This window comes from Aphelocoma coerulescens, chromosome 4, assembly GCF_041296385.1.
Source record: "Aphelocoma coerulescens isolate FSJ_1873_10779 chromosome 4, UR_Acoe_1.0, whole genome shotgun sequence".
NCBI classification, from domain to species: Eukaryota; Metazoa; Chordata; class Aves; order Passeriformes; family Corvidae; genus Aphelocoma; species Aphelocoma coerulescens.
In genome coordinates this window covers 78,709,518-78,737,469 of record NC_091017.1, presented here as the reverse complement: position 1 = coordinate 78,737,469, position 27,952 = coordinate 78,709,518, and the positions used below count along the sequence as shown (strand labels likewise).

General features: G+C 54.2%; 1 protein-coding gene across 2 annotated transcripts in view; it reads left to right on the top strand.

The window, feature by feature from the left end:
* Positions 1-27,952, top strand: part of EXOC6B (exocyst complex component 6B) — a 267,635-nt gene that overhangs the window by 31,367 nt on the left and 208,316 nt on the right. Inside the window, exons 2-6 of one of the 2 annotated variants that reach the window (XM_069014854.1) lie at positions 6,009-6,174; positions 12,097-12,144; positions 12,967-13,057; positions 13,204-13,249; positions 16,684-16,738. In XM_069014854.1, the coding sequence (XP_068870955.1) occupies positions 6,009-6,174; positions 12,097-12,144; positions 12,967-13,057; positions 13,204-13,249; positions 16,684-16,738 (406 nt within the window). Of the gene's footprint in view, positions 1-6,008; positions 6,175-12,096; positions 12,145-12,966; positions 13,058-13,203; positions 13,250-16,683; positions 16,889-27,952 lie in introns of both variants that reach the window. The other variant, XM_069014852.1, reaches the window with a different exon arrangement.

Genomic DNA, 27,952 nt, shown 5'->3' with positions numbered 1-27,952 from the left:
AGCGGTTGGAATGGTTTCTGTTGCGAACAGGAAATTGGATGGGGAGGGAAATGTGAGTGGAAGAGGTGTGAGTAGGACAAACCCGCGTGGCCGTGCTGTTGTAATGACGAGGGCTTGTGGCTGAAGATTTTAAACTCTTCCAAAAAGGACAAAAAATGGGGTTTTCTGTAGTTTTGGTGTAAACAGGGACCTGTGTGGGTGACAGAGCAAAGCAGAGTGGGCCTAAATTCTGGGCTTAATTTTGAGCTTGATTTTGGGATTAGATTTTGGGCTTGAAATTCTGGATTTAAATTTTGGGCTTCAGTTCTGGGCTTTAATTCAATTCTGAGTTTAAATTTCAGATTTAAATTCTGAGCTTAAATTTTGGGCCGAAATTTTGGGCTTCAGTTCAGGGCTTAAGTGAATTCTGTTTAATTGGCAGAACGAAAACAAAAAGCGGATTCTCTTCTTGCTTTCCCTCCCCCCAGGTGACTCGAGGTGTAACCCAGCCCCTCAGCAGGGAGCCTTTGGAGTGCTGGGGCTGTGTCAGAAGTGGATAAACTTTGGAATCACGAGGCTCAAACTCCTGCCAGTTCCATCCTAACCAGGCATTAATCCTGAAACTTTCTCTGCCCTTTTTTCCGTGGAGCTGTTGCACCACTCTTGAAGCCCTCGTTATTTTTCTGCCGTGCTCGGTGGTTAATTTGTTTATTACGAAAGTTAGACGAAGATTAAACAAACTGCTAATGCTTTTATGTAGCTTAATGAGAAGAAAATGTTTCGGAGGGACTCAAACCACTACAGAAGTTTTAAAGAGGGAAAAAAAGAAAATCTAAGTCCACAGCAGACTCAGGAATTTGTTCCTCTGTTAATTGAAAACAAAACCCGCTCGTGTTCCGCTGTCCCCAGCTCGTCCTCCCTGCATTGTCCCAGAGCTCTTTCCTTCCATCCCTGGAGATTTCCCTCCTCTGCATTTATTTAGGTTCCTTCTGAGCTTTGTCCTGGAGGCAGCTCTGGTCAGGAGCCGAGCTGGCTCAGCCCTGCCTGATGGCATCAGGGAATGCTTTGGGGTGCACGGAGCTTAAATCCCACCCTGAGCCATCCCTGCCGTGGCAGGGACACCTCCCACTGTCCCAGGCTGCTCCAAGCAGCACTTCCCCATCCCTGCAAGTGTCCCAGGCCAGGCTGGACAGGGCTTGGAGCCACCTGGGATAGTGGGAGGTGTCCCTGGGTGCTCCTGGATGGGCTTTAATGTCCCTTCCCAACCCAAACCGCTCTGGGATTGTCCCCTCCTGCCTCTGGCCGTGTCTGAAGGAGATTTCTATGTGGGCTCGGTGTCTCTCTGAGTTTTCTCTTGGCTGTACCCCCCAAATCTCAGTTTTTCCCCCAATTTAGGCTGCTGTGAGTGGAGAAGTGGCTGAGGACACAGGGGGTGTCCAGGGGGTGTCCAGGGGTGTCCAGGGCCTCGTGGGGGCTGAGCTCAGGCAGAGTCGAGGGAGGCTCTGGGGTGCCGGGGCAAGTGGGGGTGTGGGATGTTCAGCACCCACCTTGTGCTCCTCTCTGAGCCCCCCGTGCCTGCTGCCACCTGGAAAAGGGCAGAGGATCCCCATGGGAGCGCCTGAGGGCACTGGGAATGCTCAGCTGGGGCAGGGGAGCCTGAGGGAGACTCATCGGGATTTGCTCCTCCCAAGGGGCAGCTCCGATCTCTGGGACAGGGACAGGATCCAGGGAAGGGCTGGAGCTGTGCTGGGGAGGTTTTGTTGGATGTCAGGGAAAGGTTCTTCCCCCAGAGGGTGCTGGCACTGCCCAGGCTCCCCAGGGAATGGGCACGGCCCCGAGGCTGCCAGAGCTCCAGGAGCGTTTGGGCAGCGCTGCCAGGGGTGCCCAGGGTGGGGCTGTTGGGGGGTCTGGGCAGGGCCAGGAGCTGGACTGGATGATCCCTGTGGATCTCAGGATATTCCATGACTTTATGACCCCTGGCACAGCCAGATCTTCATCTGGGACATCCCATTTTTAATGGTTTGGCTGCTCCCTCTGCTCCGGCTTATGGTTTGCCCCTATTTTGGGGGATGAACTTTGCACATGGGAGCTCCTGATCCATTTGTGGCTTTCCTGGAAAGATTTTTCCAGTTTGACCTTTCAGAAAAAGGAAAAAAAAAACCCAAAACCAAAACCAAAGTGGATTTTTAACAGATGCTGAAATTGTGAAACTAAACAATCCAATCCGAGGGATTTTGAAGTCCTCCTCAATGTTTAGTGAGTGCACTTAAAAACCCTAAACCAGAGCGCTCTGTCGGAGAGCAGAGGCTGTGGGGGGAGAATTCCAGCCTGCTCCACAATTCCCAGATAAGTGCCTGCAGGACAGCCCCTCTGCCTCAGACTTTTTTAATCAAAAGCCTTTTTGTGGAGGAGCTTTTCTGACCAGCAATTTTTAATTTTTATTTTTTTATGGCAAAGAAAGAGAAAAAAGAAAAAGAAAAAAAAAAAGCAGCCTCCAGGATGGTTTTGTGTAGCTCAGTCCCAGCCTTAAAACCAACAGAGGGATCAGCCCAAACCGAGCTTAATCCTTGTTTTCTTGCTCCTCGCTGTATCTTCGCGTTGTGCTGTCGGGGTTATCGACACCTAGAAGCACGAGTGGCAGCTCATTCTCCTTTTGGAGCAGTTTCTGTGTGTCACCCTCGGTGCCTCCGGAATTCCTGGCTGCTCCAGGGGAATTCCGTGGAGTTCCAGGCTGTGCTGGGTGTTCGGAGCAGCAGAGATGTCCCTAGAGCAGCGTGGGGATGGGAGTGAGGGAGCTGGGAATCCAGAGCAAGGCAGGAAGAGGGAATGTCCCAGGTGTGGGAAATCTGGGAGAAATACGGAGCCAAGGGGCTCAGCCAGTGGATCTGCAGAGCCCTGGCAGTGCCAGCGGGGTGACGCTGCTCCCCTGGCCAGGATTTGGGATCACCAGGAGGGTTTTCCCAGACTGGTGTCGGCTGAGGAAATTGGATCCGTACCAGAGCCAGGGGGGAAGCAGTGTGGAAGGTGGTGATGGTGGAATTTGGGGTTTCAGAGTTTGTTCTTGACACCGTCAAACCGAGCGTTTAACGTGGTTTGTTTGGAGTTGGGAGTCACCACGGCGTTCCCGTGGGACGATGTTCCAGAGCCAGAACCATCCCAAAGTGCTGCAGGGTCCATCCTGCAGCTTTGGAGCGCTTGGATCTGGGGCTGGCCTGGCTGTGCCCTGCTCCCTCGTGTTCCGGAGGGAGATGGAGGTGGAGGAGGCTGGTTCTGCCTGGGAGCGGGATCCTGGAGGAGCAGCAGAGCTCAGGAGGGAATGGCCAGGGCTGGTTTTCCCTTGGGAAAAGGGATCCAGGATGAGTGGAGAGCTCAGGAGGGAAGGGCCAGGGCTGGATTTCCCTGGAAAAGGGATCCAGGATGAGCAGCAGAGCTCAGGAGGGAAGGGCCAGGCCTGGATTTCCCTGGAAAAGGGATCCAGGATGAGCAGCAGAGCTCAGGATGGAATGTGCGGGGCTGGACTTCCCTGGAAAAGGGATCCAGGATGAGTGGAGAGCTTAGGATGGAAGGTCCAGGGCCTGTTTAGGGCCGGTGTTTTCTTCCTGCCTGACACTAATTTGTTTTTTCCACACTAAAGTTTGGATAAAAAAGAATAAAATAATAGAATTTCTGATAAAAAAACGGGTTTTACTCATCAGGCCTTTACATCCGAGCTTTGCCACCTCCACAGGGAATTTTTCCTGGACATTTTAAGTACTTTTGAGGATTTTCCCCCCTCCTCCCCCCGTCAGATGTAAATCCCGAATTTCCCTGTGCACACCAACACGCCGGTACTGCTGCGGGCTTTTTGTTTTAATTTATCCCTGAATGCAAGCACAGCTCATCCACCTTTTGTTTTAATCGGAATTCCCATCTTTGGGCTGAGAATCCTTCGGAATCATTTGGGGAGGCCCTGCTAAGAGGCCGTGCAGCACTAGGTGGCACTCGGGCTCCAAATTTCAGATCCCACCCGCCTGAACTCCCCGAAACTTTAAGGAAAACCCACGAGCATCGCTCCAGTGGTGCCTCTCCTGGAATCTGAAGGGGTTTTATCTCTTTTTTTCCACCTTTAGACCAACCAGGAGGAGGCAGTGTCCTCGCCATCGCCTGCTCCGGGTGTCTGGGTTCTTTTGCACCGACTTTAAAGAGGTTTTAAAATTCTGGCATTTTTGTTTTGCCACTGAGAGCATTTCCTGAACCTGCAGAGCTGAAACGGCCTGGGCAGGTCTGAAAGAATAAAAATTAAATAGATTTTCTCCAGCTTTTACTCTGTCTTGGTAATTTTCCCTATTTCTTTGAGGCCTCTGTGGGTTGCAGGGATGGGATTCTCCAAAGGGAGCGGTGAGCATGGATCACTCAGGAAAAAGGATTTCCTGTGCCCAGCTGGATTCCTGGAGTTCTGATTCTTTCTGGAGTGCTGCTTCTCGCTGCTGTGATTCACAATTTTTAGTATTTTGTTCTTCCAGCTTGGTCAGCTCTGTCATTCCTGTCTTTTCTCTCTAAAGGCTGCCTGGAATCCGCTGTATCCCTAATTTGGCCTTAGTATCTGACACAAGCTCAGCTCCACAAACCTCACTCCAGACTTGACTCTTGGACTGGGAGGGAATTCAGGTTTAGGAGCCAAAATTCCCCAAAGGCAGGGCCAGGGGTGGGATTGCCACGATGCATTGCAAATATCCATATTTGCTGTAAAAAACCAGGAAAACAACCCCAGAAATCCCAGCGTGTGGCCTGGTCCCTCTGCCTCCTGGGGAGACATTTGAAGGAGAGAAATTTGGTTTTAACTTCCATCCTTCTATTTGGTTTGAAGCTGAGGGAGGGCAGGGATGGATGGGATGTTGGGAAGGAATTGCTGGCTGGGAGGGTGGGGAGGGGCTGGGCTGGAATTGCCAGAGCAGCTGGGGCTGCCCCTGGATCCCTGGCAGTGCCCAAGGCCAGGCTGGACACTGGGGCTTGGATCCACCTGGGATAGTGGGAGGTGTCCCTGCCCATGGAATGGGATGGGCTTTGAATTCCTTTTCAATCCAAACCATCCTGGCATTCCATGATTTACTGCTCCCGGTCACTGGATGTGGATAACTTGGACTGAGGTGTCCCCAGCAGCTCTGTTGGTCTTTTATCAACAGGGGTTAAAACTGTGCTGGCAGAATTTAGGGTGTGGAGGGAAGGGGATTTTGGCAGCTGTGGAGATGCTGTTTCCCATTGTCCCTTTTACCCTCGGAGCCCAAAGAGCACCCAGAGGCTTCTCCATGTGGGATTTCTGGACAGGGGGATCAGAGGTGGCTCAGCTCAAAGACAAACCTTTGTTTCAGGTGCTCCTGGCCTGTTCTGGTCTCTGAGGGAACACCAAACTGGTGGGAAAAGGAAAAGAAAAGTTGGAATAGAAACATTTCAGGCCTGGTTTGTCTCTGAGGGAACACCAAACTGGTGGGAAAAGGAAAAGAAGGGTGGAAAGAAACATTTCGGGCCCAGCTTGGCCTGTTCTGGTCTCTGAGGGAACACCAAACTGGTGGGAAAAGGAAAAGAAAAGTTGGAATAGAAACATTTCAGGCCTGGTTTGTCTCTCAGGGAACACCAAACTGGTGGGAAAAGGAAAAGAAGGGTGGAAAGAAACATTTCGGGCCCAGCTTGGCCTGTTCTGGTCTCTGAGGGAACACCAAAATGGGGGGAAAAGGAAAAGAAAAGTTGGAATAGAAACATTTCAGGCCTGGTTTGTCTCTCAGGGAACACCAAACTGGTGGGAAAAGGAAAAGAAGGGTGGAAAGAAACATTTCGGGCCCAGCTTGGCCTGTTCTGGTCTCTGAGGGAACACCAAAATGGGGGGAAAAGGAGAAGAAACTTGGAATAGAAAGGTTTTTAAGTGCAGCTTTGGTGCCTGGTTTGTGACCCGTCCCTTCGTGCCAGGAGGGCTTTTCTGGGGCGGGGTTTGGGCTGCTCCCGGTGCGTCCCGGCGGGCGCCGGCCGGGAGCGCTGAGCGGCGCCGCTCCCCGCAGGTCCGTGTACGATGGCGAGGAGCACGGGCGCTTCATGGACAAGTTGGAGGCGCGGATCCGCAACCACGACCGGGAGATCGAGAAGATGTGCAACTTCCACTACCAGGGCTTCGTGGATTCCATCACCGAGCTGCTCAAGGTCCGGGGGGAAGCCCAGAAGCTCAAGGTGAGGGGATTTCCTGGCCTGACCCTGCCCTGGGCAGCTCTTTTTAGGTGACCCCTCCGGAGCAGGGGGTGAGGTGGCCCAACCTCAGCCTCTCTGGGATTCTGGGGAACTGCTTGAGTCTTTTCTTCTTTTGCCCAGAGCATTTCTAATTAAAACAATTAAAAATAGAAATATTTATCCTAATTCTTCCTGGAGCAATGGGTTGGTCGTTGAAAATGTAATAATTATTAGGGCAAGCTGGAGCGGTGTGGTGCATTAAAAGCATCAGAGAACTTAGAGCCAAGCCTGTTTAATTAGGAAAAGTGCTTTTCCTCATGGACCTTATCCCAGTTTCTTGAGCTAAAATAGGTCTTGTGGCCTTTAAAACTGTGCAGGAAGATGAGGGAGAGTGGGATTTACCCAGTTCTTGGCAGAGTGTGTGTAGTAATGTGTGGAAAAAGCCATTTGTAGGATGAGAGTGCGGAATAGGGGCGGCTTCAGGGGAGGAAAAGGGACCAGGAGGTTGGAGGTGTTCGGGGTCAGGTGGCCTTGGGGTTTAAGCTTGGTTCCTGTGCCTTAAAATACCAATATTCCATGATTTGGGGGGCACATCAGTGTCAAAACCTTCCTGGTTTTCCTCCCCAACTCCAAAGAGGGCAGGGAGAGGCGGCTGCAGGAGCGAGGTGGGACCTGGGTTGGAAATCCAGAATCCCTCCCAGAAGAGTCACTTGGTGAGTGGGGCTGAGTCCTGGGGCTCCCACAAAGTTCTGGGTTGTCTCCAGGAACCAGCACTGGGAGATTTTCCCGTGGAGTGGGGCCTGTCCTGTTGGGAAGGACCTTCCTGGTGTTCCAGGAGCGTGGGAGATCCTTCAGTGGGCTCTGGAAAAGCTGAAGTTCTAAAACATGAGGGAAAAACTCAGAAAAAGCAAATTTTCTGGAAAAGAAGGAAGAGCTCGAGGTCAGGGTGCTGCCTGCTGCTTTTAACACATTTATTTACTGATTTCAAGCTACCTGGGGCGTTTCCCAGCAGGATTCTAACTTCACACATCCAACTCTCCATCCCAAGAAGGGCTTTGCTCTCAGGAACAGCTTCCTGAGGGATGTCCTGAGGAGAATTCACCCAGCAGTTTGTTGCAGGACGAGTCCATTGGAATTACCATGAAATAAGTCCTTTTTCTTTTTTTTTTTCCCCTCTTTTTTTTTTTTCCTTTTTTTTTTTTTTTTTTCCCCAAGCCATTGTTTCCAGCCAAGAATTCCACATTGTTTGTTTGCTCGGAGCTGGTTCCCATTCTGCCAGCAGCCCCTTTGTTGGTGGCTCACTGTGAAGTCCATCCCTGTCCCCTCAGGATCTCTCTTGATTTCCAGGCCTATGTGATCCATAAAACAGCACATGGCAAAAACATCCCCAGAAAGTCCTGGAGCCCTCTTTGTGAGGCTTTCCCTCGGGAATCATCTGTGGATCCAGTGGTGAGAGTGGGTTTGGTTCCAGCCATTCATCCTCTATTTGATCTCGGGCTTTTCTCAGTAGAGCTGGGCTTTGAACCCGTGAGGAGGCAGTAATGAAAGCAGGGCCCTCCCTGCTCGGAGCCTTCTCTCGTGTGCTCCTGGCTCGGGGCTGTTTTGTAGGATTTGGTTTTTGCAGGAACGTCCCCGTTGTTGTTTCAGGAGCGCTCAGCTCGACGTGGATGTGTCACCTTCTCTCACTCGTGTGTCACACGGCCCTGGGGCTCTCAGTGTGCATCTGGGTGGCCCCAAATGAGCTCAAACCCCATCAGAACCTCACCACTGCATCTTCTGTCCTGTTTTTCCCTAAACAGGCCAAGCTCTCGGTTGGGAACTTGACCTCCTTGAGCAGGAGTTGGCTGGACACGAGCCCGGGGTGCCCAGGTGGGCACGAGGCCGATGGAGGCCGGTGGCCCTTGGGCTGTGCCAGCTCTGGGGTGGCAGCAGGGCCAGGGCAGTGCCCGTCCCCTGGGCTGGCACTGCTGGGGCACCTCCAGTGCTGGGGGCAGCTCTGGAGAGACCCTGAGGGGCTGGAGCTGTCCAGGGAGGGGAACGGGGCTGGGAAGGGGCTGGAGAATTCCTGAGGGAGCTGGGAAGGGGCTCAGGCTGGAGCAAAGGAGGCTCAGGGGGGACCTTGTGGCTCTGCACAAGTCCCTGACAGGAGGGGGCAGCCGGGGGGGTCGGGCTCTGCTCCCAGGGAACAGGGACAGGAGGAGAGGGAACGGCCTCAGGCTGGGCCAGGGCAGGCTCAGGGTGGACAGCAGCAGGAATTTCTGCATGGAAAGGGTGCTCAGGCCTCGGAAGTGCCCAGGGCAGGGGTGGAGTCCCCATCCCTGGAGGGATTTCGGAGTCCTGTGGATGTGGCACTGGGGACACGGGGCAGTGCTGGCCTGGGCAGGGCTGGGGATGGTTGGACTCCATGGTCTTTCCCAGCCATGATGATTTTGTGATTCTGTGACCAGCAGAGGAGCTCCCCTGCCATTACATGGACAGAATGATGGGATCTTGGGAAGGAATTGCTGGCTGGGAGGGTGGGAAGGGGCTGGGCTGGAATTGCCAGAGCAGCTGGGGCTGCCCCTGGATCCCTGGCAGTGCCCAAGGCCAGGCTGGACACTGGGGCTTGGATCCACCTGGGATGGTGGGAGCTGTCCCTGCCATGGCAGGGGTGGGAATGGGATGGGATTTAAGGTTGCTTCCCACCCAACCCATTCCCAGATTCTCCGACTCAGCTGTGTCATTCCTGATGGGTTTTCATACCACCTCATCCAGTGTTATCCCATGTAGGGCTGTCCTTCCCTCTCCAGCAATCTCAGGTCATGTGGCTGCAAAGTCCTTTTTAATTCTAGAGCTTTTTGAACTGTCAGGCATAAACCAGAGATTCTTCCTCCTTAATTTCACAGAACCCCAGAATCAGTCAGGTTGGAAAACCCCTCTGAGCCCGTGGAGTCCAACCATCCCCAGCACTGCCCCTGTCCCCAAGAGCCACATCCACAGCTTTAAATCAGGGATGGGGACTCCTCCCCTGCCCTGGGCAGCTGTGCCAGGCCTGGACAACCCTTTCCAGGAAGGAATTTTCCCTCCTATGTCAGGAAGAGAGCTGGGAGCAGTTCCTGGCAGTTCCTGAGTTTCCACCAGGAAGGATCGCTCCGGTGGCTGTCCCTTCCCTCGGGAGTGGAAGTCACTGCGAGGGACAGGGATGGATCCAGAGCAGAGACCATTCCCAGGATTCCTTTGCTCCTCTCTCCCAGCATTTTCCCCCTCTGGAATGATCCCACAGGACTCTCGGAGCCCCCAGCTGCACGTTCTGGGTGTGTGGGTGAAGGAACAGCTTGGCTGTCCCACAGATCCCTGGAGCACTCCCGGTGCCTCATCCCTCCCATCCGTGCCACCTGTCTGTCCCCCTCTGGGTGTCTGGCCTGGATTAGCAAATCCCCGCTCTGCTAAGCCCAGCTTGGCTGCTCGGGGTCTGTGTAAATAATCATTCCTGTTTTAATCCAGGCCTGCAGACTTTCGGAACAAACCCAAACACAACCCCTGCCCCCTGAAAACCCGGAGCGTGCAGGGATCCGCTCTCCCTGCTTTTTCCTGGAGCTGGGATTGCTGTGTAATTTCAACAGAGAACTCCTCCAGCCTCGGCATTATTTTAGGAGCGGTTTTAAATTACCCGACACGGATTCCTTTCTCCTGGTGGGATTTTCAGGATCCGAGCAAATCAAATAATCTTTGGAAGAGATGCTGGGCTCCCGCTCGTAAAAGCTCCATACATCGTAAAGGAAATGAGCAGGTTTTGGGGAGGGCAGGGAGCCAGGAGAGCTGCAGCTACTGCAGGAGGGGGAGGGATGGGATGCAGATGCTGGAGGGAAGCGGTGTGAGGGGAAATCATGGATAACTCCTCTCCTTGAATCCTGGGAAGCTCCAAAAGCAGCGTGGCCGCTGTGGGAATTGAAGGCAGCTTGTGGGGTTTGAGGGTTCTGCTGCTGGGAGCACCACAAACCTTCCTGGTGGAAGCTGGAAAATTGTGGTTGCCCGGGATCTTTTCCAATGGGGGAAAAAAAATGGATCCTGAATCCATTTTATGTGGATGAATCCAAGGTTCCCCTTCTGTCTGACCTGGTGAGCTCAAAAAGGAGGGAGGTTGTGGGATCATGGAGTTGTTCAGGTTGGAGAAGGTGTTCGAGATCATTGAGTCCAGCCTCCACTGTGTTCCCACTAAACCCCATCCCCGAGGGCTGCATCCACACGGATTTGAATCCTTCCAGGGATGGGAATTCCGCTGCCTCTTTGGGCAGTCCCTGCCAGGCCTGGACAGCCCTTTCCAAGAGGAATTTCCCCAATATCCACCCTGAGCCTCCCCTGGCCCAGCCTGAGGCTGTTCCCTCTCCTCCTGTCCCTGTTCCCTGGGAACAGATCCCAAATCCCCCCTGGCTGCCTCCTCCTGTCAGGGAATTCCAGAGAGAGGGAAAAGATCCCTCTGGATCCTCCTTTTCTCCAGGCTGAGCCCCTTTCCCAACTCCCTCAGGAATTCTCCAGCCCCTTCCCAGCTCCCTCAGCTACTCCCCACTGGATTCCTGCTCCAGGATGGTTTTCCCTTCCCAATCCCCCTTGGAGCTGCTCCTGCTCCTCCTCCTCCATCTGCATCCTGTTGGGGAACGGGAGAGCCCCCCGGGGCCGTTCCTTCCCTGGGGTGAAATTTGTTAAAAATTCCTCATTTCCATGGTTATTCCAAAGGATGTGAAGCTCTCAGGTGAATTTCTGAGATCTCACACTCCTGGAAGCCCTGGGAGGGCTCTGGTTCCCACCTTGTGGTGTTTTCCAAGCTCTGGGAAAGCTTCTGCTTCCAGAACGAGCAGAACTCCGGGAGACAGGCAGGAATTAGTTCCTGAAATGGGGCAGAAATCCAGCAGCAGCTCCCAGTGCGTGGAGAGCCGGGATCAGACCCGAAGCCTCTTACAGGGACGAGCCTGGAAATGAACATTTCCAGCTTTGGGAGCGGCACAAGGAATATTCCAGGGGAAAAAAAGGGGTTTTATGGCATGGAAACCTTGGAGTGATGAGGGGCACCTGAACCCTGAGCAGTCCTGCTGGAATTCCCTTGGAATTGCTGCTTTGCTGGAGATCTGGAGCTGGGAATGTTGGCTGGGAAGTTTGTGTTGGTTTTTCCAGCTGTCCCAGGGTTTACAGCCCTTCCCTGCCTGACCCCAGGGGAATTCCCGAAGGCCTCTTCCCACTTGTTGGCTAAATCATGGGAGAGCTCCTGATTTTCCATCCCGATGAGCCCCGAAATCCCCTTTGTTCTCCTGTGGGTCCTGCTGGGGCTGGGAAGGGCTGGGCTCTTCCCACTCTAGGGAATCCTCAGGTTTGCCAAGTGGGAAATTTTCCAGCTCTGAGCCCCAGCTTGACGGGATAATCTGGAAAAAACACAGAGGTTTTTATCCCAGGTGTATAAAAATTCCTTCTTAACCAGCCAGGAGCAGGGATCCAGAGGGAGATGAAGATCCAAAGGAAGTTTATAGGGATTCTTATAAATATAAATAATTATTTCTAGGGAAAGCTCCTGGTAAGGAATCCTTTCCTGCTGGGATACAAAGGAGTTAAAACCTAAATGGAATTTATTTGGTGATGGAGAAGGGAATTAATTCCTCCCCCAATCAAGTGGAACAGCTTTTGGATCACAGTCCAGTCTGGATCCATGAAAACTCCAGCATTTTGAGGCTTCCACGCCTCTGAACTCCCGCTGCCTTTCCCTTTTCTCCAGTGGCAAGGAGGAAAATCCCTGGATTCGTCCCCCGGTGGCAGCGGCCGTTAACTCAGCAATAAACAGCTTTTCCATGGAATGGGAGCCGTGGGGAGGGGTGGTGTTTATGGACACTTTGTTTCGGTGGGAAAAACATTGTCCTGATTTATGGGGTGTGCTTTGTGTTCTTCCCAACATTCCTGCAGAACCAAGTGACGGACACCAACCGGAAGCTGCAGAACGAAGGGAAAGAAGTAAGTGATGCATCCAGTCCTGGAATTACAGCCGGGATTGGGATGGGAGGGACATAAAAGCCATTTATCCCACCCCTGCCATGGGCAGGGACACCTTCTGCTCTCCCAGGCTGCTCCAAGCCCCATCCAACCTGGCCTCGTGTCCTTGTTTTCCCCTCTCCCACATCCCCAGGTTTCTCTCTTGGAGCATTGAGGAATCCCTGTTGGCTTGGGATGAGAATTCCCCATCCAGCCAGGCCTCGTGTCCCCTTTTCCCCTTTTCCACATCTCAGGTTTTTCTCTTGGAGCCTGAGCCCTGAGAAATCCCCGTTAACTTTGGGATGAGGAGAATTCCCTGTCCAGCCTGGCCTTGTATCCATGTTTTCCCCTTTTCCACATCCCAGGTTTTCCTGGTGGAGCCTGAGCGCTGGAAAATTCCTGTTAGCTTGGAATGGTGAGAATTCCCAGTCCAACCTGGCCTGGTATCCATGGCTTCCCCTTGTCCACATCCCAGAATTTTCTGGTGGAATCTGAGCCCTGAGAAATCCCTGCTAGCTCTGGGATGCAGCGAATCCCCCGGGAGCGAGCAGCCACATCCTGCCTTTGGGAACCAGAAATCTTGGAAGAGGTGCCTCCAATAGGAAGGGGAGATAATGTTTTGGAATCCACGGGACGCGCTCCAAGGCTGCTTCGATGCCTTTGGTTTTGCTGCTCCCTCTGCTGAAATTCAGGGAATTCAGGGGTGTTCCTGCCACTTGCTGGAAGCCGCTTACCAGAGCAGGGTTTGGGATGGACACCACGGGCGTGTGCTGATCCTAACGGAGCTTTTCCCGTTTTCCCAAGCTGATCCTTGCCATGGAGGAGCTGAAGCAGTGCCGGCTGCAGCAGAGGAACATCTCGGCCACCGTCGATAAACTCACGCTGTGTCTTCCCGGTGAGGAATCTCCCCTCGTTCCTCCTTTTTGGAGCTCTTTCTTTGAATTCCCAACTTTTTGCTTCCTTCCCGGAGCTGTTTGTTTGAATTCCCGACTCTCTGCTGTGTGCTGCTGTCTCAGAGCCGTGTTTTCCTTCTTTTCCCAGTGCTGGAGATGTACAGCAAGCTGCGGGAGCAGATGAAATCCAAGAGGTAAATCTGCTCTGAACTGGGGTTTTATGGGAAGAATCCAAGGAATTGTTTGGTGCTGGATAATTTCAGGAGCTTCCCAGCAGTTCAAAACCAGCCTTTCCAGGTTAAGTTCCCTGGGTTTTGGCTGGTTTTCCTCACGGTCCTGCTCAGCCTCCTGCAGGACAGCCGAGAGTTGGGATGGCAGCGGGCTCAGGTTTTGGGAATGAATTCCTTGTTTTCTCATGGAAGCTCAGCATTGCTGGGGGTGCAATCAGTGCGTGTTATCAGCTACATTTTATTCCGTGAATGCTGTAATCCTAATCCCGATAGGATCGGAGAGATTCCAGGGAATGTGGGCGGAATCCAAGCAGCTGGGAACAGCAGGATGGTGGTAGTTGGGGAGAAACCTGGAAACTTCTTTGGCTGTAGAGATCATTCCTCAGTAATTCGGGAGTGCTGGGCTGTAAATCCAGGAGTTTCCCCACCCCGCATCTGCTGGGATGCCGAGGGATGAAAATCTGGGATGTTGGCAGGAATCCTGGTTTGTTTGAGTGGCACGGAGCGATTTTGGAGCCCCAGGGGTGGCCAGCTGGGCACGGAGCAGCTGCTGGAAGGGGGAAGGCGCGGCTCCAGCTGGGTGCCAGGCTGGAAAAGCGGCCCCGTGCCTGCTCCATGCCTGCCACGCAGCGTGGGAGCAGCCGGATGTTCGGGATAAGGGATGGGATTTGTTCCTGCCCTGCCGGGCGTGGGGTGAGCATCGGAGGTGACCCCTCGGAGGCGGCTGGGAGGGCTTTGGGGAGCTCCTTGAGCTGTTCCCAGAGCTCCTGGCTCTTCCCGGGGCACTCCAGGGCAGGGGTGGGTTCTCCGAGTGTTCTGGGGCTGGTTTTGGGAGCAGCGAGGGGCTGATCTGCTGAGAGATGTGCGGTGGGAGTGGAGCTGATCCCTGGGAATTCCTGCAGGGAATCCGCACGCTGCTCCGCCCCCTCCCTCTGGATGGCATTCCCAGGGTTTGCTGCTCAGAATGGCATCGCTTTCTTCCCTCCTTTGTTGAGATTGGTTCATTCAGAAACGAATCCAAGCTGGAAGCCACGTTTCAGGAATATCGGGAGCCTTGGCCAGTTTTTTCCTGGTTTTCTTTGTCTGGATTTGATGGCTCCATTCACCACACACGGCCCAAGATATTCCATGTTTTTCATCTGCTCCAGGTCTCACTTGGATCATTCCAGGGTGGCAGCCAGGGCTTGGGTTTGGGATTGACTGGGTTTGGGTTTGGGGGAATAAACTCCAGAGCCAGGAGGAACTGGAGGATGTTCATGAACCAGCTCGGGATTTTCCAAATGGAGAATCCATGGCTGTGGAATGGAGGTGGGGAAGGAGTGTGGGCTGATCCCAGAGGAATGATTGGGATGGAGAGGGAAGATTTCTCTGCCATTGGCCTGAAATTAAGGAAGGGACAGAAAGAGCCTTTTTCCCATGGCTGAGATGTGTGGAAAATACTGGGGAACCCCAAAATTTCTGACTCCAGGGATTCCTCCTGGTCCTGCAGGGCTCTGGAGGGATCAGACCCTTTAATTGACCTTGTCCTGGCTCTGTCTTGGGGTCTCCAAGCAGTGAGAAATGGAATCATAAAATCATGGAATGGTTTGGGTTGGAAGAGACCCCAAAGATCACCTAATTCCACACCTCCCACTATCCCAGGCTGCTCCAAGCCCCAGTGTCCAGCCTGGCCTTGGGCACTGCCAGGGATCCAGGGGCAGCCCCAGCTGCTCTGGCAATTCCAGCCCAGCCCCTCCCCACCCTCCCAGCCAGCAATTCCTTCCCAACATCCCAGCCCAAGCTCCCCTTTCCCACTGGGAAGCCATTCCCTGAATCCTGGCACTACAATTCCCAACAGAAATTCCCTCTCCAGCTTCCTTGCAGGCCTGGATGCTCCATGAGAACGCTCGTGCATCCACTGGGAACGTTCATCCTGCTTGGAGCTGAGCAATGCCCGGCAGGAGCAGGGAAACAACCCCAAAAGGCCCCTCTGAGCCCGGTTTTATCAAAATCCTGCTTTTCCCCCTCAGCTCCTGGGGACACAGAGCTGGGAGAGAGCTCAGCTCCCCTCTGGGAGCTGCTCCGGGGGTTTGTGTAGGGAATGGGACCCGAGAATTCCCAGAAAGGTGAATCCCCACTGGGTGTTCATCCCTCTTGGTGGATCCCTGGCTCCCTGCTCGTTCCCAGGTTTCTCTGCAGAGGCTTGGATTTGAATGTTGCTCACACCTTGCCCAGTGTGAAGCCCCCAGGCAGGGATAAATCCATCGGTGTTGGGAATGGGGCTGAAAGAATTCCCGGCACTTCAGGGGGGAATTATCCTGAATGGAATATGAATGGCAGGGTTTGCAGTGGTGTTCCTGTGGTTTTTTATGACCAAAGACTGTTTCTCCCCCCAAATTCCAGGTGGAATTTTGCCCAGGATTTATCCATGGCTGTGTGAGCTGAAATTCCCTTGATTCCCCCTCAAAGTGGCTGACATGAGATTTATTGACCATAAATCTGTTTACTTTATTATAGAATGTATAACATTTATTACACAGAGTTGTTTTATTCTGTTGTTAAACCCTATTAACGCTTCCTGGGTGGTTCCCTTTTGATTATTTTTCACTTCTGACCAGGTCTGTGGTCAGGACAGGAGGATGGTCTTGAATCTTATATTGCCATCCAGGGTGGCTCCACGTCCCAGGAAATGGCAAATCCTATGGATTCCCACTTTCCAGAGGGAAAAGACGGGAGGGCATTCGAGACAAATGAATTTCTCAGCTAAATTTCCCATCTGAAATTCACTTTTATGCAGAAAAGGAGGATCAAACTGAATGGGGCATGACCAACAATAAAAAGGAATTTGTTATCCATGGGATTCCTGCATTTTGAAATGTATAAAATATTCATTTTGGGATGGAGAAATGAATTATTCCAACACGGAGAAGGGCATGGATCCAACAGCTGATGGGGAGGCAGGGGCTGATGGATCTGTTGGATCCCTGATCTGGGGTTTGGATCCAGGCTTTTCCCCTCTCAATAAAAAACCCTTTGGGTGGGAAGTGGTTTTGATGTGGTGTTTAGGAGGGGGAAAGTGGGATCAGATCCTGGAATCCCCAGGGAAAGGGAGCTGAACTTGCACCTCCAGGCTCTTTACAGGGTCTGTGTCGGCAGCAGATCTTGGGTGTTAATTAATTAATTAATTAATTAACTGATGAGTCAGGCACTGGTTGATCAGCCTGCAGGATTTATGGGATGTTCCCAGCTCCAGGATTTCGTCTCGCTGGGCTGGTGGAAGCCCAGGAAGGGGGTGGGCGTGCAGGTCCCCGTGGTTCCGTGGTCCCCTGGAGCTGTGTCGGATAACTTCCAACCCCTCCACGTTCCGGAGGGAATGGGATGGGAACGGGGCTGCTCCTGACCTTTTCCTGCTCTCCCAGGCACTACCCAGCACTGAAGACCCTGGAGCACCTGGAGCACACGTTCCTGCCCCAGGTGAGCCACTACCGCTTCTGCAAGGTCATGGTGGACAACATCCCGCGGCTGCGCGAGGAGATCAAGGAGCTCTCCATGTCCGACCTCAAGGACTTCCTGGAGAGCATCCGCAAGCACTCGGACAAGATCGGCGAGACGGCCATGAAGCAGGTGGGATGGGGGGATGGGAGCAGCCGCTTTTCGGGAAGAGCTTGGAGGATCGGTCGCGTGGAAGTTCTGCTTTTCCAGCCCGGGGCAGTGGATTGAGTTTGGAATTCTGTTGCTGGGTGAGGAGTGGTTGGTTCTCCATGGTTACTCCCAGAGTTTTATGCTGATTTTTAGGCTGTTCGGAAGCGATGATCCATTGTGTCATTGGCTTCTCCCAGCTGGGGTTTTCCGTGGTTTCTTGGCAGTCCCGAGGTGCATAAATCCATTTTCCACTCGTATCCTCCACTTCCCTGCACAGGGAGTTGGTGCTACTGGGAGACCTGGAGACACCAGGCTGATTTCCCAGTTTTGGGATAAAAAAGTAGGAGTTTGTGCACTGAATTTGATTCATTTGCATCCTAAAGTGGTTTTAAATCCCAGCTAAACCTGGCTCGTGGCCCCCTCGCCTTTTCCCGTGGCTGATTCTGTAAAGGATGAGCTGATGAACTGAACATCCCCGGCTGTGCCTTAAACCAGGATTTGCCTTTCCCGCTCCTGCTGGGTGTTTGGCTCTCGGTTCCTCTCATCCCAAAGCCCTGCCATTGCTCCTGGGAAGGGCTTTGCTGGAGTGCAGGAGCCGTGAGGTGTCACCTGCCACGGGCAGTGAAGCCCTTCCCCGGTGGTGGCGGATGCCTGGGAAGCGCTGATTTATGGGAAGGACTTGGCTGGAATTTTCCAGGAGCTGCTGGGGTTCTGCTGCTGTGTTTGTGGGCAGAGTTCGGGTTTGTGTCTTACAGCCCCCAGCCTTTCTGTGGCAGCATTGAAGTGGGAGATTTTATGAGTTAATTTGATTCCCCGTGTTTCAGTGCCTTTTTTATCTTCCCAGCTCCTTCCTGGGCTTTTTTGGGATAGCCAAGCCAGCCTTTCCTTATGGGATGGAGCTGTGGGGAGGGGCCAGCCGGCACCTGAGAGCTCAGCAAACTTGTTAATTCAGACTGAGCTTCCTGAAGGTGCAGAAACCCCTCCCAATCCAGATGTGGAGCCAGATGTGCCCAGTGGTGATGGCTGGGAGGGCTCCAGGTGCTGGATTTACCTGAGGCAGCGATTTCTGGGGCAGAATTCCATTCCTTGTGTTCCTCGGGGCAGGCAGAGCTTTGGGAAGATCCTTCCTTGGTCCCTGGGGCTGGGAAGGAACAGGAATTCCATTTCTCTTCGGTGCCCAATTAATGCAGTGAGCACTTTATTTAATGAAGTCATTTTTTTATCCTCTGAAGGATATTTATTGATTTCAGGGACATCACAGGGTGCTGATGTTGTCTGGTAATTTCCAGTTCCAGGAATTCTGGGAGAGGATTCCAGTCTCCTGGCTCTGTGCTGGTGGATGTGATGGGTGAGGAGGGATGTGCACATCCAGCCACATTTCCATGGATTTTAGGTGACCAATTTGGAGAAATTTCCATCCTTTCAGGCACCTTTTTTGCTTTTCTGGTTGGAGAAACTTCTCTAGGTTTGTGTTTCTGTCCCTTCCCAATCCACAGCGCTGCTCTTCCTGTTCTTCCCGTCCCTCCTGCTCCCGGGGCTCCGTTCCTTCTCCATCTCTTGCTCCAAGGGAAGGAATCCTGTGGCTTCTCCTGGTGTTTTCCCATCAATTCCAGCCCTTCCTCCTCCTCCTCCCGAGGACAAGCTCTGGGGGGGAGCTGAGGATTGGCTGCTCCTGCCCTGCCTGAATTCAGGAATGGGGGCAGCGAGTGGGACCAGCCTGGAATGAGGGGTCACTAAAATTCCCTGGAAATAACAGGGGGAAGTTGGTTCTTCATCCTGTGGGAAACAGAGCTGGGGAGCAACTCGTGCATGATTTTCCTGGAATCATGGAATGGTTTGGAATGGAATGGAAGGGACCTTAAAGTTCATCTCATCCCACCTCATCCATGGGCAGGGACACCTCCCACCATCCCAGGCTGCTCCAAGCCCCAGTGTCCAGCCTGGCCTTGGGCACTGCCAGGGATCCAGGGGCAGCCCCAGCTGCTCTGGCAATTCCAGCCCAGCCCCTCCCCACCCTCCCAGCCAGCAATTCCTTCCCAACATCCCACCCCAAGCTCCCCTTTCCCACTGGGAAGCCATTCCCTGCCTCCTGACCCTCCATGCCTTGGCCCCAGTCCCTCTGCAGCTCTCCTGGAGCCCCTTGTCTTCAATTTGCCTGTGGATAATACAGGGAATTTTGTGTCTTCCAGCTTCTCCAAATCCCAACTTCCTGCTGTTCTATGGGAGCGATGTGCAGGCTTCAGGAGGGTTTTCCTTCACCCTTTGTGGGAGCAGAGTTATCTCCAGGTTGGACTCAGTGTCTGGATTAGGAGGGAGCTCCACGTGCCACTTGCCCTTGGGAAATCCCAGGAGCAATCCTGGGACTGGAGCAAGGTGCTGTGTCCATCCTGCAGCTCCGTGGGGGGAAGGAGGAGCAGCTGGAGCTTCGGAGCTGCCGCGGTGTGGGGTCGCTCGGTGTCCCCTCGGAGCAGGGGTCCCTCCCAGTACCACCAGTACGGTGGCTGGGATCGCTGGGTGCTTTCCCTGGACCTGCTGGCCGGGACGTGGATCGGAGCTCTGGGAAGGAGCGGAGCTGGCAGGAGGCCTGGAGAGCCGGGGAGCCGCGATTGGCAGCTCCGTGCATTCGGTTTAAATTAGGATCATATAAATTCCTTTAAAATTGTTTGATTTCACCAGCGGGAACGGAGGAGGCCTCGCTACAATGGGAGAGGAAATGGGGTTTTTGTAACATTACAAATCTGAGGCTGCCGCTGACAAGGGCTGAACATTTCATTTTGTGATAATCAGCAGGATCTGGCCAGCAGCGCTCGGAGCCGTGGCCACGCTCCCGGGAACGGGGGAGTTCCCAGCCCCTCCTGGGATGGACTCAGTGAGGCATTCCCGGGGTCTCACAGGGGAACCTCAGCGCTCCCTGTCCCGCCCAGGAGCTCTCCTGGACTCCTTCCCTCCTGGGTTTTATCCCAATCTGAGCTTTATTACCTAAATTCCCGGGGAATTCGCCGCGTTCCAAATCTTGTTCTTAATTACCCGGCCTGGAGCGGATGAAAGGAGCTGCACACGCTTGAACTCCACGTGGACTTTGGCCCCGTGAACCTGCGTGTGTGTTTGGGTTTTGGTGGGGTTTTTTACAGGGCTCTGAGCTCGGGGCTGGCCGGGCCTGAATTACATCCCGTTAACACGTGCTGATATCCGGGCCGGCCTTGTTACCTCGCTCCGCGGCCGGAATGAGCCGGGCATGCGGAGGATGGGGATGGTGCTGCTGCGAGCGAGGGGCCGAAAGCAGCCCAGGCAAGAGGCAGCCGTGGGTGCGGTGGTGGGGACAGCCAGAAGAGTCAGCGCTGCCTTTCCAGAGGGGCAGGAAAAGCAGGAGTTTATTTATGGGAATCACCGGGATTCTGCAGTGGCAGAGCTGGGCTTGGGTAGGTGGAGATCTGGATTGGGAAAGGTTGATCCAGGATGGATTGGGACAAGTTGATCCCAGTGGGAGTTGGGACAGGTTGATCCCAGTGGGAGTTGGGACAGGTTGATCCAGGATGAATTTTTGGATAGGTTGATCCAATGGGAGTTGTAATAGGTTGATCCAGGAGGAAATGGGACAGGTTGATCCAGTGGGAGTTTGGACAGGTTGATCCAGTAGGAATTGGGACAGGCTGATCCGGGATGAAATGGGGCAGGTCAATCCAGTGGGAGTTTGGACAGGCTAATCCAGGATGAAATGGGACAGGTTGATCCAGTGGGAGTTTGGACAGGCTAATCCAGGATGAAATGGGACAGGTTGATCCAGTGGGAGTTTGGACAGGTTGATCCAGGAGGAATTTTTGGACAGGCTGATCCAGTAGGAGGTGGGACCGGCTGATCCAGGAGGAACTGGAACAGGTTGATCCAGTGGGAGTCGGAACAGCTGGAATTCCAGCTGTGCTGGTGGAAGGGGATGTTTCATCCTCGTGCCACCAGGTGAGGTTGGGTCAGGGCATTTTCCCTCCTTGGCAGCCTGGAGATGGGAATGGATTGGGAAGGACTTTAAAGATGATCCCATCCCACCCCATCCACGGGCAGGGACAGCTCCCACTGTCCCAGGCTGCTCCAAGCCCCAGTGTCCAGCCTGGCCTTGGGCACTGCCAGGGATCCAGGGGCAGCCCCAGCTGCTCTGGGCAACAGAAGCGGATGTGAACACGGAGGTGCTGCTTGGATTTTGGTGGGAATTTCGTGCTGGCCATCCTGGGGAGGATGGGGCTCCTCAGGGCATGGAGGGACTCCATGGAACGAGAGCTGTGTGTGAAATCCGGGATGCAGATCCAGGTTTGGATCTCTTCCCTCGCCTCCCACCCCATCCCTGCAGCTCAGAGATCAGGGAGAGCCACTGAAGGATCATCCCAAGGATTTTAGGGATGTCTGGATTTCGATTGAATTCGGACCCTGAGTTCCCTGGGTTGATGGAGGGATGGAAGTTCCCTTGGGTGTTTGCTCGGTGCTCCTGGTGACTCTTCCAAGTGGAACTGGGTTTGACCTGGATCTTTCCCAGGAGTCCTGGGAGTGGCTCCGTGTGGAGTCCTGAGCATCTGTTGGTTATTTTTCAATTTCAAACTCACCTTTAATCTGTTGGTTCGGTAATGAATTGTGCCACCATGGCATTTTCTTCACGATTAAATGAAAATTGGCGTTTTATAAAAATCTCCCTCGTGCCCAAGCTGCCCTTCCTGCTGCTCTGCCACAAATCCATGGAAAAAACAGGGTGAACTCCAGCTCCTGGAGCCTTCTTCCTTGGCAAACTGGACTTTCGAGGTTGGGTGCCAGGATGGGATTTCACAGCAGCAGCTCCTGTCCTGCCCAGCAGTGCTGGCTCTGGGCCGCTCCATCTGCTCCATCCTGGTGAGCTCTTCTGGGATTTCTCCACAGGGATGCTGGCACTGGTGGGATTACACGGGTGTGATGGAGAGCTGGGGCTCTGGGATTCCCGGGATTCCTGTGGAGCACAGCGGGGCGACGTGGGGCAGCTCCAGGCTCCTGAGGCTCAGCAGCACCTGAGGGAGGGTGCAGAATCCAGGGGGAGGGAGTGGGGGATGAGGAGGGAATGAGGGATGGGAAGGGCAGCAAAGCCCTCGGGATCTGGAGGTTGCCCAGGACAAAGCCCTTGGCCAGGAGCTGCTGCTCCAATCCTGTCCCAACGCTCCAGGCGAGCCTGATTCCTGGCCCCCAGTGGGAACATCTCCCACGCTGGGCAGGGATCCCACCCTTGGAGCCCTGAGCCAGCTGCAGCAGCTGCTGCACACCCTGGAGCATCCCCTCGGAGGTGGCTGTACCCGGGCTATGGAGCGCGAGGGGCTCGGGGCGGTTTCCTGGGAGTGCTGGGGATCGGTGGGACGTGGCACACGGTGATTCCATTGGGAAATCCTGGCCCTCCCTGGGTTCTGTTTAAGCACAACCACATTTCCCTGCCCGCTTCCAGAGCCACAGGAGCCAGCGCTTCCCGACATTCCGGGGGACACAGGGACACTTCCCGCTCTCCAGACACTGCCCCGTGGCCTTTTGAGGGCCCAGAAAAACGTTCCAAAAGCGCACTTTGGCTCGTGTTCCCGATTATCCTCATCCCTGGCATTTCTGGGCTCTGGGTAACCCTGGGCAGCGCAGCTGGAATTGTTCTGGCGTTGTTTGGGGTCAGCTGGATCCCGGTGCCTTTCCCAGTTGCCGCTCCAGCAGCATTCCCTGCTCCCCAGAGGTCACGGAGCTCTGGCTGGGATTTGTGTCCCTGCCACGTGGGCTGGCTGTGCCCGTGCCAAGGCTGGGCTCAGCCGGAGCCTCTGGAAGCTCCTGCTCCACAGGGGCCAGGATTTATCCTGCCCTGGGACTTCCAGAGGCACCCTCGGAGCTGAACTTCTCGCTTCTTCCCGTTCCGGGGGTTTGCCTTAACAAGCCAAAATCAGGCTGGTTATTAAAAGAAGGGAATTTTCCCGGCTTGGATGCAGCAGGAGAGCCTTTGGAGAGGTCGCTCCGGCGGCTGGGAGGATTTCCACAGCAGGCTGGGGATAATGGGATGGGGGGTTCTGCTCCTGGGCAGGTTTGGGGAGCGGGAATTTGATTCTCCAGTCAAATTTAGGAACGAGACCTTCTTAATCTTCACTCCTGCTGCTCGTCTGCTTGGGATATTAAAGTCTTAGGAGAGGAAATGCATCCTTGGGGCTGGAGGGATGGGCAGGGAGATGGGCAGCCACGGGCTGGGCTCGCAGGATTTTGGGAAGAGGCTCCCACAAACCGTGGGATGCTGTGTCCTACTGGAGAAACGATGGATAGGAGAGGTGTCGCTGAGAGGGCTCTGGTTTAAATATTCTCATCTTATTTAAGGATTGGTTTAGATAGTCTCAGGATTTAGGAATGTTCACAGCCATCCCCTTCCTCCCCGCCGAGGAGGAGCTGGATGGACAGCGGGAATTCTGCTGGGCACTGCCCTCAGCATCCTTTGTTGAACCTCTTGGAGAACCCACTCGAGGGAAACGGTAAAAGGAGTTTTTGTTTAGCGCCGGATGGAAACCTCAGACGGCTCTGGAAGACCCTGCTATTTTTTCATTAAGCCTTGGCCCCAGAATCTGTTATTTTAAGAGTGTTGAGCAGCCCTCTCTGGGCAGGGATTCATCGCTTGCCACTTGTGTTTGATCTGGAAGCTTTCTGAGACAAAGCCTCCCCGAGTGTCTGCCCCGAGCCGGAGCCACCGCTCCCGTCACCGAGTCCCGGATCCATCCAGGCCCGGAAAGGCCTCCAAGATCATCAAGTCCAGCCTTTGAAGTTGGGAACCTCCAGGGTTTTCTTTGCTCGCTGAGGCTCTGGAGATGAGGTGTGAGAAATCCCGGAGCCAGGAGGTGGCTTTTTGTGGGGTCTGTCATCGTCGTCCATCCCCTGCCTGGCACCTGGGGACCCCGAGCGGCACCAGCAATGTCTTGGGATGGGATGAGAACTACGGGAAAAAAGAGTAGGAGGAGATGGGAATGATCTGAGAACTGGGAAGGGTTTTTGAAGTGGCTCATGAGTGAAATGTCAGGCCAGGAGCTTGAGGTTAAATGTGATCCCTCGGCGCCGTGGGAGCCGGGCAGGGCTGGGATGGATGGGGCAGCCCTTGATGGGAAAAGCAGCCGGAGCCACCGGGAACGTTGTAGGGCCGGGACACATCTGGGGAGGTGCTGAGGGCTTTGTGCAGATCTCAGCAGGTTCTGTTCCCCTGCCCTTCCTTGTGCTTTCCCCCTGCTCCCTCCCACATCACAGACCTGGAGTGCAAATGTGCTTATTGTCATAAAAGAGCTTTTTATTCCCCATTTCCTGGCGTTCTGGGGAGGTTTCGCTGTTTATTTAAGAGGAATTCTGTGCCTTTAAGTCTGCATTGAAAATTTATACTCCATAGGAACTTTATTAATAAATGGGGATCCCTCTCAGTTCCTTTTATGACCTCAGAAATGAAACTGCTAAATCATGGCCTTTTTTATTTCAGCATCTGGGTGAGTAACGGCCGCGGGGCCTGGGGGGTCCCGGCAGCGGATCCGCGTTCTCTGGGCACGGCTGCACCAGAAAATCCAAAGTTTAACCACAGGGCAGTCAAATTCTGGCCCAGCTTTTTGTGTGGTTGCCTTTTAGACCTTTTAACAGTCCTGAAATCCAGAGGTGTTGGAAATCCTTTCTCTTCCAATCATGGGGTGGATTGGGTTGAGAAGGGGCCTTCATCCAGTTCCAACCTCTCGGCTCCTTCCACATCCCAGGGTGCTCCAAACCAAATCCAGCCTGGCCATGGACATCTTCCAACCACTGTGATATAATTAATAATAATTAATAATAATAATATTTAATTGGGCAAAGGGAACGTGCCAGGTTGAGGCAGGAGCTCTCCTTGCTCCTTCTGTTGAGCCGTCAGGAGTTGCTGTTGTGTTTATGGGATTTCAGCTGGGAAAGAGGGGCCGTTCAACTCCTTTCACCCAGCCTGGACTGTGAGTTTTGGGTTGGGCACTGTGATTTTTCCCACTCTGGCTTCTCCTGGTTTTCATGGTGGGGCTGGGAAGTGGCTCCCAGGACGGCTGTGCCAGGAGCACCACGATGCCGAGGAGGTGCCAGCTCTGGAGCTGAGGCAGCTTGGGCAGAGCCCAAAGAAGCTCAGTTTTGTGCCTGGTTTGGTGTGGAGGAGCACAGGGCTCTGGGCAGCACGGCCCTGTCAGGAGAGGGGATGGAGTCACCTCAGAAATCCCTGGGAATGGCTCCCATTGGGATGCTGCTGCCCGGGATGATGAATTCCTCGGCTCGTCGCAAGGTAGCTGCTAATTAACCTTTAAATGGGCTGGCTTTTCCCAGATTTCTCCTCTTAAAAATTCCATGGGTGGTTTTGGTAGCACGGAGTGGTTTCCTCTCTCCGTGCTCTCCAGCTGGGTGCTGCTCCTGCCCTGGCACTCTGGAGATGTGGAGGAGAAGCTGAGGAGGTTTTGGGAGCATTCCTGGTGTCCCACAGCCATGGAGCCATGGGATGGTTTGAGAGGGAAGGGGACATAAATCCCATCCCATTCCCATGCCAAGGACTCCTTCCCTGTCCCGGCATGCTCAGAGCCAGCTCAGAGTCTCCAGGTCCTCACCTGGAGCTGCCAAACCCTTGGCAGCTGTGGCAAAACCCTGGTGCTGTGCCAAGGTCACACCTGGGGACACAAACTCCGTGTGCCACCCCCACCCCACACAGCCCCTGGGCTCACATTTGGGGTTTCTGTCCAGGTGAGCAAAACTTGATCCTTCCTGCAGATGACGGACGTGAAACCTTGTGCAGCAGGGACCAAAATCCCCTTTTGGGAAGGCCGCTGCCGTGGAATTCCCAGGGAGCTTCGTCCAGCGCTCGGTGCTGCTGGGCTGTGAGCGATGCCCGTGGAAGGGAGCGGCTCCGATCCCGGGGGAATTCACTCTGGGGCTGCTGTCGAGGTGGAGGTGGGTTAACGCCGGGGGCTGGGCTTGTCCCAGCTGACTTCTGCAGGAATGGTGGTTCAGTTCTCAGGGAACGGGGCCGAGCTGCCTGCCCTTCCCGTGACCCTGCGGGACAAATTGCCACCGGGTGCTGCAGCAGCCACCCAGGGGATCCCGCGGCAGCCCAAACTTCCCTCCTCTCCGAGATTTTCTGCAAAACCCCCGAGTTCTGCTGACAGGCTCAGGTCATTTCAGCCTCTGCACATCTTCTTCTAATTCCCATCTATGGCAAATTCAGAACAGCTTTCATTCCGGGGAAAAACGTCCTTCAGTTCCTCCAGGCCAGCCCGGCTTTGCTTCCCTTTCCCGGCTCCTTGGAGCGGGACAGGTTCCTGTGGGGACAGGGAAGGGACACCCCACTGGTGTCCATTTGGGGTCTCCACCTGCTGCCGTCTGAGTGGGGCTCAGCACTTTTGGTTCATCAATTCTTGGTTCATCAGGGAGGCTGATGAAGGCTCTGTTCCGGTGTTCCCAGGCCGGATTTCTGGGAGAAATCAGGATTTCTTTGGGATGAGAGAGGGAATGCTGAAACCTGGAATCGAAGGGCTGTTTTACGCTGGGGATGGATGGGTTTGTCCTCTGTGCTGGGTCATCGAAGGGTGAAGGTGGAAGTGTCACCGGTGGCTGCTCTGGGCTCCAGAGGTTGGATCCCAGATCCAATAGAACTCAGAGAAAAAATGGGATTCCTGATTGTTGCGCTGTTGCTCGTAATTCCTTTGGTTTTGTTGTTGCTGTGTTACTTTAGAGTGGAAAACAGAGGTTGAATTCTCCTGGTACTGCAGGGGATGAAAACTGGAGATGCAACAGCAGCTCTGCTCTGTGGAATCATGGAATGGGATGGGTGGGAAGGGAATTCAAAGCCCATCCCCTTCCCCTCCTGCCATGGGCAGGGACACCTCCCACTATCCCAGCTGGATCCAAGTCTATCCAACCTGGTCTTGGGCACTGCCAGGGATCCAGGGGCAGCCCCAGCTGCTCTGGCAATTCCAGCCCAGCCCCTCCCCACCCTCCCAGCCAGCAATTCCTTCCCAACATCCCACCCCAAGCTCCCCTTTCCCACTGGGAAGCCATTCCCTGCCTCCTGTCCCTCCTTGTCTAAAGTGCTGCTGGAGAGAGCCCAGAGGAGGCCCCGGAGCTGCTGCAGGGCTGGAGCCCCTCTGCTCTGGAGGCAGCCTGGGAGAGCTGGGAATGTTCCCCTGGAGAAGGGAAGGAGCCAGGGAGAGCTGGGAGCCCCTTGCAGGGCCTAAAGGGGCTCCAGGAGAGCTGCAGAGGGACTGGGGACAGCACTTCCGAGGCCACCACTGCCCCATGTCCCCAAGTGCCACATCCACAGGGATTTAAATCCCCCAGGGATGGGCACTCCACCTCCTCCTTTGCAGGACTGGGAAGGAAGTGCAGATGTGTTCCCATTCCTGTTCCAAACACCTTCCACAGATGTGTCCTGGGTACCTCTGGCCATCTCAAGGAAGAAACTCAGGAATTAGGGGAAAAACCACTCAAAAAGGACATGGATTTCTGGGAGCAACCTGTTGGCAATGATCCTGCTGGGCTGGAGGAATTTTCCCTGGCATTCCAAGTCTGTGCTGCAGCAGGAGCAGAGGGCAGGGAGCCTTGCTGTGCCTCAGGCAGATTTGGGAAGAGTTTAAGAGGCATTTGTAGGGAAAAAACTAAAGCAGGATGCTGGGAAAAGGAAGAGGGAAAGCTGAGGAATGAGGCTGGCTCGGGGTGCCGTGTGTGGTGCTGGCGTGGCTGAGGCCGGGGAAGGTTTGGGGCAGAAACTGCTCCTGTGTGTAAGGAAGGAGGAGCATGAGGTGCCTGGAGGTGTTGGTGCTTCCAACTTCTCCCTGGATCCAGGAGCCAAGGGAGCTGTGCTTCCCTGTGCAGGTAAAACTCCATCTCCAGCTGCTTTCCCGCTGATTCCCACCCACCCCATGCCGGCTTTCCCCTTTGTCTGCCCACTAAAAACAAACAGAGCTTTCCTCTTGGAGCGTCTTCTGCTCCAGGGTTTTGTTTTCCCATGTTTTCAGCTTCCCAGAGCAGTGGTGAAGCCGTTGGGAAACCGTTCCCCCTTGG